At 46.9% G+C, this 13,253-nt stretch overlaps 2 protein-coding genes across 14 annotated transcripts in view; both read right to left on the bottom strand.

Moving 5' to 3' along the window:
• BFSP2 (beaded filament structural protein 2) overlaps window positions 1-3,162 on the bottom strand; it is a 68,790-nt gene extending 65,628 nt beyond the window's left edge. Inside the window, exon 1 of the mRNA XM_024355688.3 lies at window positions 2,653-3,162. Coding sequence (XP_024211456.1) covers window positions 2,653-3,141 — 489 coding nt within the window. The 5' untranslated portion in view covers window positions 3,142-3,162. The remainder of the gene's footprint in view (window positions 1-2,652) is intronic.
• Window positions 3,163-7,019: 3,857 nt separating this feature from the next.
• The window catches only part of TMEM108 (transmembrane protein 108), a 362,632-nt gene continuing 356,398 nt past the window's right edge, over window positions 7,020-13,253 (bottom strand). For 12 of the 13 annotated variants that reach the window (XM_016941951.4, XM_016941952.4, XM_054681034.2 and 9 more), the window contains 2 exons: window positions 12,910-13,064; window positions 7,020-7,371 (listed from right to left, as the gene is read on the bottom strand). In XM_016941951.4, the coding sequence (XP_016797440.2) occupies window positions 7,249-7,371; window positions 12,910-13,064 (278 nt within the window). In that variant the 3' untranslated portion in view covers window positions 7,020-7,248. The remainder of the gene's footprint in view (window positions 7,372-12,909; window positions 13,065-13,253) is intronic. The other variant, XM_063806229.1, reaches the window with a different exon arrangement.

Here is a 13,253-nt window from a genome sequence, read left to right as displayed (position 1 = left end):
TGGATTTCTGGGGCCCAGGACCGCAGAGTGGCTGCCTCTGACCCCAAGTGAGATGAAGGCAGCGTTTTGTGAAAGGACTGGGCTGGGAGGTGGCCTTTCCTCTAGGCCTGGAAAGGGGTGGGGGCCTGGTGGGGGCCTCCTGCAGCTCCACGAGGCCAGATGGACTGAAAAAATCACGAGTATTTCTCAATTATGGAGTTTTCTTTTGTTCTTCTTGATGGAATAGAGTTTAATATGGCTGAAAGGCTGGGCTGTGCAATATAGAAATAGTAACTCCAGGCCGGGCATGGTGACTCACTCCTGTAATCCTAGCACTCTGGGAGGCAGAGGCGGGTGGATCACCTGAGGTCAGGAGATCAAGACCAGCCTGGCCAACATGGTGAAACCCCATCTCCATTAAAAATGCAAAAAAATTAGCTGGGCGTGGTGGCGTGCACCTGTAATCTCAGCTACTCGGGAGGCTGAAGCAGGAGAATTGCTTGAACCCGGGAGGTGGAGGTTACAGTGAGTTGAGATCACACCACTGCACTCCAGCCTGGGTGACAGAACGAGACTCCATCTCAAAAAAAAAAAAAAAAAAAAAAGAAATAATAACTCCATTTTATCAATTGGTCTTACTCTATCTTCAAGTCCATGATTTTTTAAAAAAGAAGAAAAAGAGAACTTTATTCATACCCAGGCCCTCATTTATAGTCACTTAAGAGGAAAGTGAGCCCATGTGGGATCCTGACCCTCAACTACAGAGGTCGCATGTCTTGGTGTGTGGCTGTGGTGCTCTCACAGGATTTTAGAGCTTCCTAGTCTGTACTCTACCTGTAAGCAGGAGCCAGGCTCTTATTTGTCTATGGATTTGCTGGAATATGTAAGCATTGTTATACCCATTTTGTAGATAATGAAACTGAGGCCCAGAGAAGTTAGTAAGTTGCAAAGGCTCTTGTAGCTATCTGGAGCCAGAACAAGTCAGTATCTATTGAGTATAAACTAAGTTTTGTGGCCCTACTTTTTAACCTAGCCATTGGGATACCTGATTTCTCCTGACAAGTCTGTGTGGCATCTGATTGAAAGCGATTGTCCAACAGATGCTGACATATTGGAGTATCTAGGGATGTTCTGGTGGTTGTTATGGCACAATATTTGGAATAAGGACAGTTGTGAAGAATCCTGGAGGAATGGCTGCCTCTTAGATTTGACAGGCGTTAAGGCCCTGGACTATTCTAAGATGGCTCTCCCTTGCAGCCCAGATGGATGCAAGCAGAACAGCAGCACCAGGGGGAGAGCCTGAGAGGATGGTGCTGTTCATCATGCACTCTGTGCTGTCAGTGGGCACTGACAGCAGTGCAGGAGAAGCATCCTGGGATGAAATGGGAGGCAGGAGGGGCAAATGGGGAGTCCCTGTGTGCAACTGCTTAGCCTCCCCCAGCTACACACACATAAAATTTTGTGACCTCTTGGGAGGCTGCATACTGGACTCCAGGGGGCCAAGGGTCTGAGTTGGCAGTCCCTGGTGGGTTAGAGACTGATTTTGCTCAGAGGGATCCCAAGGCCAGCATCTGGAGAGAAAGAGGAGGAGGAGAGGAGAAGCCAGCTATCCACAGAGAGACCAGCTGAGAGGTGTAATGCTGGCTGGAGTCCCAGCATTAGAACTACAGGCTGCAGGCCAGACATGATGGATGTGCTCCAGGCTCCGCAGAAATCACCCTGGAGAGTGGGAAAAGCAGGGCTGACCAAGCAAGGGAGAAAGATGAAACCTCTGCATCCTTCCCTGTCCAATAAGATAGCCATTAGCTACCTGTGGCTGTTTACATTTAAATTAATGAAAATTAGATAAAATAAAAATGCAATTCCTCAGACTCATTAGCCACATTTCAAGTGCTTGATAGCCATATATGGCTAGTGGCTGCCAGATTGGACAGTGCAGATATAAGATATTAATATTTCCATCATGCAGAAAGTTCTACTTGAATGTAAATTACCTCATTAATATATTTTGTATTGATTACATGTTGAAATAACATTCTGGACATATAGAGTTAAATAAGCTATAACATTAACTTCACCTGCTTCTTTTTACTTGTTTTACTGTGGGTAATAGAAACTTGTCAATTACCAATGTACTTCATATTTCTATTGAACAGCATGGTTGTAGGTGGATACAGGAACACACCTCCATTTATTCATTGTTCTTAATACCACATCCATCCAATGGTATTTGATTGGATAATAGCTGTAAAAATCCCTTCTCAACAGTAAAGGTGACTGAGGCAGCCCCAGGGTAATGGGGCAAATGCAACTTTGGAAGCACAAAAATTCAGGTTCAAATCTCATCTCCATCCCTCTACTAGCTTTGAAGTCTTGGGCAAATTACATGCCTCAGTTTCTCATCTGAAAAATGCAATCAGTGAATGATCCACTGCATAGCATTTCTTTGAAGTTTAAAGAAGATAGTGGGTAGTGCCCGTATGGGGGCTAGCGTGGGCTCCTAGTAAACCTCGGTAAAAGGTAGCATTGTTGTTATCATTACCATTTTAAGTGTGAAAGTGTAGGGGATTATGGTCAGTTTCTCTGGCCTCAGCCTACTCACAACCCTACCCGCTGCCTTCAGCAGCCCCTCCCAGCGCTCTGCAAAGCCCTTGGCACAGCCTAGACACTTACCTGCTGGCAGCTGCTGGCCCAGGAAGCCCGTAGGGCACCCCAGTTTCCCGAGCGTGTGGCTTTGCTCTCCAGGTGCATCCGCAGTTGTGTTTCCAGCTCCTGACTGACTTGCTCAAGGGCATGCACTTTGGCCATATATTCCACCAGGCAGCCCCCTAGGTCCTCAACAGCACCATGGTCCCTCTCCAAACCTGGAGCCGGCACGGTGGCCAGGCCTGAGCTCCGCAGGCCCTGAAGGAAGACACTGCTGATGCCGAGGGCCCGGCGGGTCACACGGGCACCCAGGCCACCTATGCACCCACTGGGTGCTGTTCCTACATAGACCCCAGGTGCTCGGACAAGGCCACTCATGGCATTGGTCCTGGAGGCTGGGGGGCTCTCCAGGGAGGATGATGACCGTGGCCCCCTGAAGGATGCCCTGCGCCTCTGGAGGGGCATGCTGGAGCTGGCACTGGTGGGCAAGTCCACTACTACTCGCCTCTCACTCATCACCCCTTCTGCCTCTGTGGTGCCCAGTGGGTTTACAGAGTCCAGTGGCTTTTGGTTTACAGCCCCAGCATCCCTGTGGCCTGGTCACGGGCCTCTCTGGAATCTCCCCTATCCCTGGGGCTGCTTTGTCTGCTGTCTTCCATGAGTTTCCATCATTCACTGAACTGAAAGAGAAATGGGCACTGCCCAGGGCTGTGTGCAGAGAGGCACTCATGCATTCTTTGATGCAGGGTCATGTGCCCAACCTCCCGGATTATTCTGCTGGTGGTGGGGGAGGCTGGATCAGTGCAGGCTGTGGAGGTAGACCATTTGGGTTTGTGCATTTTACTACCTAAGTGGGCAAGGCAGGCATCAAGCAACCCCATTTTACAGACGAGTAAACTAAGGCTCAAGGACCTCAGATGACAAGTGTACTGATCACTTGCCCCAGACCTCAGATTACAAGCTAGGACTCAATCTAGCTATTTCAGGGCTTTCTACATCCCTATGTGTGCTGGCACATGTGAATGTGAACACATGTCCACACAGGCAATAGAGGATGAAAAATGGCAGGAGGCAGCTCCAGGGACCCAAGAGAAAAGACTTGCCTATGGTTTCCTCTCTCAGTCCTCGCAGCAGCTTCAGGTCCTTCCCTCACCTCTCTCCTTTCCTCCTCATCTCTGTCCTCTAATGCTCTGCTGTTCATCAGCTGCTTGCTGTTGGCCAGGATGCTTCCTCCCTCTGGACCTCACTGTCTGAACATTGGCTTGGGCCTCTAACTCTCTGATGCACCAGATAAGGACCTTGGGCAAATTCAGATCCCACACATGTTCCGGCCATTCCCTACACCTCTGCTTCTCCATCTGTTGGAAAACTGAGAAATAAAAACAACAAAGAGGGTGTTTTCTGGTAAGCCTCTCCAAGGGTGCCCCAAGTTAGGATATGATGACACCCCTGGGTTTTAATTATTGACCTTGGCATCCACTAAGCCACCAAGGGTCACACCTCAATCACTTCTCTAGGATCAGAAAGGTTCCCCCAGTTTCAGGATGACAACATGGACCTAAAAACCTCTGTACATAAGTTTCACCCTGGAGAAACCAGGTCACCAAACCCCAGAGCTGGATATTTTTCCAGATGCTGTAATGTAGGAATGTACCTCAGGTGAGAGAAGGAGAAGGGAGTCAATCTCTAGTGAGTAGCAGATCCAGCCTGGTGTGTGCATGAATCCTATGATTTATTTCGTGGAATTCTCAACTCAACCTCAGGAGGAAGGAGGTCCAGGGTTGACAGGTACTGCCATATGGGCTGTGTACCTCACAGCTCTAAAATGACATGTCCTACAGTTGGCCACTGTCCTCTTATGTGAGGAGGACCCCGAGAGCTGCAATGACTTGCCCAAGGTTCTATGTCCAGAAAGTAGCAGAGCTGGGGGCAGACACCCTCTTCCAAACTCTGGGCCACTGACTTACTTAGGAGCCTCCCTGTTGCCCACCACCCAGAGAGCAGAGTACCTACCTGAGGTCACGCAGGTAGAGGTAAAAAACCTGGTCGCCTACTAGAAGACCCTGTGTGCACTTCCTTCCTGCTGACCAGGACACTCCAACCCTTCCTTTCTTTATTGTCTTCCACTTTGTCTCTCTGAGATGGCCTGGGAGGTATTTTATAAATATCAGTGTTGGCTATTTGATGAACAGATGAAAGAACCAATTGGATTAAGTAAAGGCCAGTAGTGTCCTTGTTTATTCAGAGGTAGCATTAATGCTGTGAACACCACCCCTGATGCACCCAGAAGGGGCATGCGAGCCTGTGTTACAGTAACAGCCTCCTATACGGATGACACTGACTTGGTTCTGAGGATCTGCATTATTGTGAATTCCAAGATGTATTGTCCAAGGCTGAATGAAAAGTTCAGGCTACTGATTAAGTTGTGCACAAATGTGTCATGTTTAGGCATTGTTATTCTCTACAGAATGGTAACACTCAATGGCCAGGTTAACTTCAGACTTCTCCGGACCAAAGATATTTACTATATAAATCCACTCAGCCCTGGAGACAGGGAGAAAGAGGGGGGGGATGTACTTTGACACCACTGTCTCCAAAGACCTGATGAAAGATGAGTCTATTTTGGAGAAACTGCAAACATGTTCAAAAAGATTTATTTTATCAAATGATAAACTGCTAATCCTATTAGCTCATCACATACATAAAACTCAACTTACTGTTCAATCAGATTAAAAAATACAGAGGGATATAAAGTGGTGTTGGTACTGCTTAAGGAAGACTTAGAGCTTATCTTGAAAAGAATGCAAAATGTATTAGCAACAGAATCCTCTGGCTAATAAAATAAGTTTATTTATATATACATGGTAGCTGAAATCTGTGGATAAGGAAAAATAAGTCATACATCCACATATGTATATATAACATATGTATCTTTGATTACATATATTATATATAAATTTTACTTTACAAACAGATTTTTCTCTATGTATACTTACACACATTGGTATATTAAATGTAACAGTTAACAGAAATATTATGGTAAGGTTAAAAAGGTAAGACAACAACACGCTAGAAAATTAAACTTAGAGAAACATTTAGTTGCTTCTTTGTGGGTTGAAGAGTCTTTGAAGAGAGACAACAACCGAACTCATGTGAAGGAGGTTCATACAACATTGAGAACACACTTTTGAAGGCCATCTTTTTTTTTTTTTTTTTTTTAAGGAAAATGCAGAAAGAAAAAAGTCATGATAGACTACAGCAACAACACACACATATGACCCAATATTCAAGTTCAATTCCCAATCTGACTATAAGAGCATCTATATTCAAAATATACTATCAAACTATTTTTCTTTTAGAGAAAGGAAGTGTCAAAGCAGTAATCATCTCTCTCAGCCACAATCAGGAAAAAATAGAGAAGCAGCCACCTCTGGAAGCCCCTTGGGCGTCTCTGAGGGTCTGACCTTGTTGGCCGTGCTGGACACAGCACGGGGAGGCAGCCAGCCGGCCGGGAACAAGGGGAGCAGTGGAAGCTGAGAGCTGGATGGCAAGTCCACCGGCTGGTGCTGCGAGCAGGTTTGCAGTGCCAAGTAGGAGTATAATGATGTCTTCTCCCAAATGATTTGCTTGGGCAATCTTTTTTTTCTTTTTTAAAGATTGCAGGAGGAAGGTTTCAAAAATTATCGCTCTACTACCTCAAAGCTTCTTAGATAAACATGTTCCTCAGGGGCACGATACCATGGCCTTTTGAGAAAACAAAGCTGAACCCCAATAAACATTTGATCCTTGAAGAAGGAAGGGCAAGCATTTTAAAGCTCCAGGGCCGGGGTCTGCATCTAAACTCTCTCCAAGAGAAAGGCACGGGTGTTTAATGCAGATGTGGGTGTTGGAGGGGATACAGGAATGGTCATAAAGGGAGCATTTTCCCACCAGGGAAAGGCAGTCCTGTTGTTAGCAGTGGAAGTAATGTTAGGGGGATATGGCCTTGCGATGCCTTGATGTCCTTCCATGGATTCCTGAGGGCTCCATGCTCCTGCCTGCCATCCACAACTTGGATGGAATTAAACATGACATCCAATGGTGCCGTCATAAGGCTCCAGGGTACTCATCCTCGGAGGTGATGAGATGTTCCCTTTTCCTGCTCTGTGCATGAGTCTGCCGTCTTCCCCCGAGGCGGCCCAGTTCCCTTTACAGGTGTGCGTATGAGAAGGGAGGAAATGGGGTCACACCAAAGCAAGAGGAACCAGAGCTTTAAGAATCACTCAAAGAATCGTGCGCTTGACCACTGTAACATTCAGCTTCTACAGGAGGTCAGTCTCTTACCTCACCTGACCAGGGTTCCTGGGAGCCCCAGGTGCTCAAGAATAGTTATTAAGAGAAGCAATCAATGCAACTGCTTTGCTTAGAAATACCTTTATTTTATAAAGCCACAGATCATTCTGTAAAGTTTTTTTTTTTTAAACCACACTTGTAAAAAAGATGTTGACAATTCATAGGAAAAAAAGCTGAAAATGTTTCTCATTAAGTCAGGGTTACACAAAGGTTATATTTATAATATATATATTTGTATATTTATAATTTAGAGACGAAAAATACGGAATGGCAAAGTGATGCCTGCTGTAGTTAGATCTCAGATACTTGATCGTTTCCCACAAACAGTGTTTCTTGACAGAAGGGGTTAACAAGGACCATCCCAGTGTCTCTATAGTCACCATTGGCTGGGGAGCGGGGCTCTGAGAGCTGGTCCTGGGAAGAGAGAGGGAGGAGATGGAGTGAGCTGGAGAAGGCTTAAGAGGTGGCCGTTCTTAAAGAAATGTACACATGGGAACATTTATTTCAGCACTGATGGCTTGGTGCACGTTTTCATCATCCCCACTGCTAATGCTGAGGTGCACAGCCCTCTATGCCATTCTTTTAATTAATTTGTGTGTGTGTGTATATGTGTATATTTTAATTTTTGTGCTGTTCTTTCAGATTTTTATAGCAGCTTTCAAAAAATATTCCCTGCTTCTGGAATCACCCCAATCCCAGGTTGCCAGAGATGGTACTGCTTTCCTTGTCAAAGTCTGAGGGGACTTGCCATGCATGACACACATACAGTGCATGGCTCACTGCACTAGTGGCAAAATTCAGTCCACTTGCACCCAGACTACTTCCTGCCTCTTTCTCACAGACTTCTGGGAAACTTCTCTGCTTTTCCTTCCTGAATACACCTAGACTCACTCGCCTGTTTCCTGCTACCCACCTGTCAGGATCTAACAGACCTATCAAGAGGCTTCAAGGGCCAATTCCTTCCCGCTCTGAGTCCTTCCAGAGCCTGGTCAGAATTATTGCCCCATTTCTTATAGCACTAGTGATGCTGAGCTGAATGGATCTGCATCTCTGTGTGACTGCATAATAAGTGACAGATGAAAATTTCAGTCTGTATGTTCAGTTGCAGGAGCAGAAAAGCCTAGAAATAGGCCATCCACTGCCCAGAAGGTAATCTGTATGGCTTTGGCAGGGTTTTGGTTTCACTTACCAAGGACAAGCAAACATTTACGGGCTACTAAATGGCTGTACTTGGATTTGGGCCCTGGTACTAATTAAGAGAGAGAAAAAAAGAAAGTCATAGCTTCTTCCAATTAAAACAGCTAATGTCTTGGAACCTTCAAGCCATTTCAGGACAAAGACTCAACTATAGGCCTAGGTATACTGGCTCATGCCAGATTTGCTTAGCCACAATTAATTCTCTGAAGTTTATTTTTAAACAAAACATACATAACAGATACTTTCTGAGGAGTACTTTCTGCTGTATGAATCATAAGGTAAGGAAGAAATGCCATTGTTGATAAAATGTCTTTTCAGAAGACAAGAATTTCCTTCAGTGTCTGGAATTAGTTCAACACCTATCTAAGGGTGGATATGGGGCCAGCCATCTAAGGAAAATAGTGGAGCACTTCAAAGAGGAGACAAAAATCCCTTTCCTCCACCATGCTTTTGGGTTTAACTGTGGAGGCTGAGCTTGGCTTGTCATTTTATAGCTTTCACAAAGCAAGTCTTCATCAAAGGCAAAACCATGTGGGTATGTTTTGCTGCATTAAAGAGAGAGTTATTCAGGAAACAACCAAAGCAAAGGAGAAGAAAAAAGAAGGGAGGAGAGAAGGAGGGAGAAAAGAAGGAAGAAGAGAAAACAGGGAGAAGGAGGAGGAGGAGGTGGGAAAAAGAGAAAAGAATGGAAGTTTCCAAGCACTTTTTGGGCATCACAATTTTGTCTGTACAGCCCTGGATCTGTGTTTTGCTGCTTGCATCAACACAGCAGTGGGGGCAGGGCAACTGAGGAACTTGCTTAGGCAAACCATTTGGCAGTCTCCAAAGTTAGCAGCTAAAGGGCAGGTGGTGAGTACATGTCCTGAGGATGCGGAGCATGGTGGAATATGAACTGGGACCTTATGATTGCTCTAGAGATGGTCGGCAGTGTGTGTGTGCTTGGCTGGCTTCATCCTGGCCCTAGGCTGCCTGCATTTGCCCTCATATAGTGTGAGCCCAGAGAATTGGAACAAATTGTAATATTACTCTATATAAAGCAGAATAAGAGGAACTGCTTGCTGGGAGGGAAACAGCAAAATCCAATCCACTCTGAAGCCAAGCTGAGCTTTGTGCTGCAGGTCCTATGGCGCCCTCCTGGTCTGGAGATCACGACTGGCTGGGGCAGCCCTTTCTACCAGAGCCTCTGGATTGTGTTGGACGGCAGCCCTCGTGCTCTGTGCCAAATGACTAACTGGGATGTTCTAAAAGCAAGGGCCTTTTCTATAGTGCGTTCATGAGTATTGTCCTTTGGCTTTGGTTTTCATTTACCAATTTGCAAAGAGAATATGAGAAATTTAAAGTTTAGGGGTTCACAGCCCATACCTAAAGTAGGACCAGCCCCTTTGTCAAGTTACATATTTTTTTCCACTTACTATAACAGATCTCAGGAACACCTTTTCCATGCAAAATGTGTACAGGCCACACTAAAGGTCAATGCTGCAGTGAAGCTGGCCCCTCGTTTGTCCTCTCCTTAAAAATTTTTCTTGGGCATTTACTGTGTGTTAGGCTCTGACTGGGTGATGGGTAAATTGTGGTGAACAACATTTATAGTTCATTCACATGATAAACATTTACTAAGAACCTACCATGTGCCAGGCACTGCTCCAGGTGCTGGGAATAGAGCAGTGAGCACAACAAACAATGCTCCTGCCTCAGGCAGCAGGACAGCCAGACCACAAACCAATCAACAGAGAGACAATGATGCAATGTCAAGTGGTGAGAAGAGCTCTGAAGACAAGTAAAGTAAGGAAGAGGAAACAGAATGAGGTTGGAGATTTAATTAATACAGAGTGGTCAGGGAGGGAGGGCCTCCCAGAGGAGGTGGCATTTGAACAGAGACCTGAAGGAATTGAGGGTTCAAGGTATCCAGGAGAAAAGCATTTCAGATAGGGTGCAAGAGCGAAGCTCTAAGGTGGGGGCAAGCTTCCTGTGCAGGAGGAAGAGCAAAGAGGCCACTGAAGCTGGTGTGTGATCAATGGGAAGTGTGGTGGGGGCTCAGGTGGTGGGCAGGGGCCAACTTGTGAAGGGCATGAGAATGGGAGTCTGGATTTTATTCAAAATGTAGAGAAGAGCCACTTGAAAGTGGAAGCTGTGGCGGACATGGGATCCTGCCTTGAAAAGATCATCTGGCTCTTGTGCAGAGGGCAGACTGCAGAAGGCAAGATGGTAGTGGGGAGTCCTAATTTAGAGGCCATTGCAGCACTCATGGTGCGAGGGAGGAGACTGGCTTGGATCAGGGGCAGAGGTGCAGGCAATGAGAGGTGCTGGTCCTTAGGGAGAACCAATGAAATTTTCTGACAGACTAGAAGTGGGGTGTGCAGGAAGGAAAGGCAGCTGGCAGTACCATCTACGTAATCAGGAGCTGCAGGTGAAGTTTGGGTTTTGGGGTTGGGAGGGGGAAATCAAGGGTTCAATCTTGGGTGTGTTGAGTTTGAGGTGCCTATTAGACATGTGCAGCAGGTAGCTGGGTAGGTGAGTCTGGGGCCCGGGGAGACATTAAGGTTACAGGTAGAAATCTGGACTCTCTAGTGCAGAGATGGTATTTAAGTCATGGGACTAAGTAGAAAGAGAATAGAAGTGACTGGGGGCAGTGGCTCACGCCTATAATCCCAGCACTTTGGGAGGCTGAGGTGGGCGGGTCACTTGAGGTGAGGAGGTCGAGACCAGCCTGGCCAACATAGCGAAACCCTGTCTCTACTAAAAACACAAAAATTAGCCGGGCGTGGTCGCGTGTGCTTGTAGTCCCAGCTACTTGGGAGGCTGAGGCAGGAGAATCACTTGAACCTGGGAGGCAGAGGCTGCAGTGAGCTGAGATCACACCACTGCACTCCAGTCTGGGCAACGGAGTTGACACTTCATCTCAAAAAACAAAAACAAAACAACAACCAAAAAAAAAAAAAAAAAGAAGTGGTGGCAGGACCGAGATGGGGCGCTCCAGTGAATAGAGGTTGGGGAAAGGACAGGGAATCAGTAATGGGAGCTGGGGGAGAGCCTGAGAAGGCAGGGCCTCTGCTGCCATGTGACAGTGCCAGTGCTGCACAGATGGAGTAGGATGAGTGCTCGGAATTGGCTGCTGGGTTTAGCGATGTGGAAGCAACTGGTTACTCAGGTGGGGGAGAGGGGTGCTAAACTAATATCAGACCAGTAGCATATCACAGCTCTAAAAAGGGTCACAATGAAAAAGCACAGGGAGCTAAGACCACGTGACAGGAAAGCTGAACCCAGCCTGGCAGGTGAAGGAAGGCCTCGCTGAGGAAGTGACATTTAGACTGGGCCCTGCAGCAGGATGGGTTGGAGTCACTGAGGTGAGCAAGTGAAGGGGGTGCTGGGGAGAGCCTGAAGATGTTGTAGGAGAGGCGACAGCCCATGCACACACCTGGAGTGGGTGTGATGTAACCTGGTGCTGTGAAGGAACAAAAAGAAATCCAGTGTGGCTGGAGCTTAGCAAAAGATGGGGAGAGGGGTGTGATGTGAGGCTGGAAAGTTGGGCTGGGTCTAGGTCTACCTTGCAGGTCCTATACAAGACTTTGAACTTTAACTGGAGAGAAATGAGAAGGTTTTAAGCATGTGAGCGATGTGACCCAGTTATGTTTACAAAAGCTCACCCTGGCTGCTCTGGGGAATGGACCCACACGGGAAGGAGGGGTGGGGTTGCACCTCCACAAGAACTCTTCTCAGCTCTCACTGCCTTACTCAGACGTCTGTTATCTTTTCTCCTGGGCCATCTCAATTGCATCCTAGTTGAGCTACCTATTTTTAGTCTGTCTTTCTGTGTCATTCCATCTATTTACTCATCCATCAAGCCATTATTTTCTTTCCTTATCCATTCGCTGATCACATATAGGGTGCTTTCACCAGGCCATCAGCATAATCCTTCTAAAACTGGGTCACCCAAAGATCAAAACTTTCAGTGACTCTCTGCTGCCCCAAACTAGAGTCCCAATGCCATAATACCCCATTAAGGCTGTGTCTGGCTGTGTCTAATTGGGCCTTTATCCTTCTTTACTGTTTCACTCTGGCCTCTACGCCACCCTCCGTGTGAGGATGGAAAGAGTATGGATTCTGTGGTTAAAGTCCTGGGTTCAAAGCTCGGCTCACTCACTGACCAGCCAGGTGTCTTGGGCAAATATGCTGACAGTGTATTCTTCTTTCCCTTCAGATCCAGCACGTATCCTCACCTTTCCTCAGGCTACCTCCTCTGCTGGAATGCCTGTTGAAATCCATTAATCCTTCCTAGCATCTGCACTGGGAAGGCTTTCCTCCTTGGGTTTCCACAGCTCTTTGTCTATAACTCGTCTTGTGTTTGTGTTTCCCCTAATTGGCTTTGTTTTTGGGTGATGTTGGGGTTTGTCCTCCAGCCACATCTCAGAACCTGAGCCCCTTAGGAGCAAGCTCTCATCTTCATAGTGCCCTGGGAGTGCTCGGCACAAAACAGGTCCTCACTGAGTATTTGTTCACTTGTTCCCAGAAACCAAAAGTCCCAGGAACAGTGCTTCCAAAATTTACTGTGCAGAAAGCACCTGGGGATTCTTGCTAAAACACAGATCCTGGCTCAGTAGGACCAGGGTAGGGCCTACAACCTCTTGGGTGTTATTGATACTGCTGGTCCATGGGCCATACATTAAGGAGCAAGGCACTCAGAAATGAGCAGATGCCCCATGGCTCTCTTTGGACCTGGTTTCCCTGCAGTGGGGCCAGCACTTTCAAGCTCATTACCTCAGAGGTTTCAAGGGACTGGATCTCCCTGGGCAGCTCCACAGCATGCCTGTTGAAGTAGTCCATGGTGATGGTGTTGTTCCAGTAGCTCAGGTTGTTCTCCGGGTTGGCGGTCTTCTTCTTCCTCTTCATGCAGCACACCGTCAGCAGGACAGCTATGGAGAGAGTGCAAGTCAGAGAGGAGAGGGAGGCAGCAAGGATGGTGCCTGGGTTGCACCACCGAACTGATGAGGAGAGTTCCCAGCTGGAGTAAGTGTATGGTGGGAAAAGGGGCAGGGCATGGTGAACTGTACAAAGTGAGCCTTAATTCCACAGAAGACCTTTACAGCAGAAGTTCACAGAGC

Source organism: Pan troglodytes, chromosome 2 (genome assembly GCF_028858775.2).
Source record: "Pan troglodytes isolate AG18354 chromosome 2, NHGRI_mPanTro3-v2.0_pri, whole genome shotgun sequence".
Lineage (NCBI taxonomy): Eukaryota > Metazoa > Chordata > Mammalia > Primates > Hominidae > Pan > Pan troglodytes.
The sequence above is the reverse complement of the archived record's forward strand: the minus strand, read 5'-3'. Positions and strand labels throughout refer to the sequence as shown.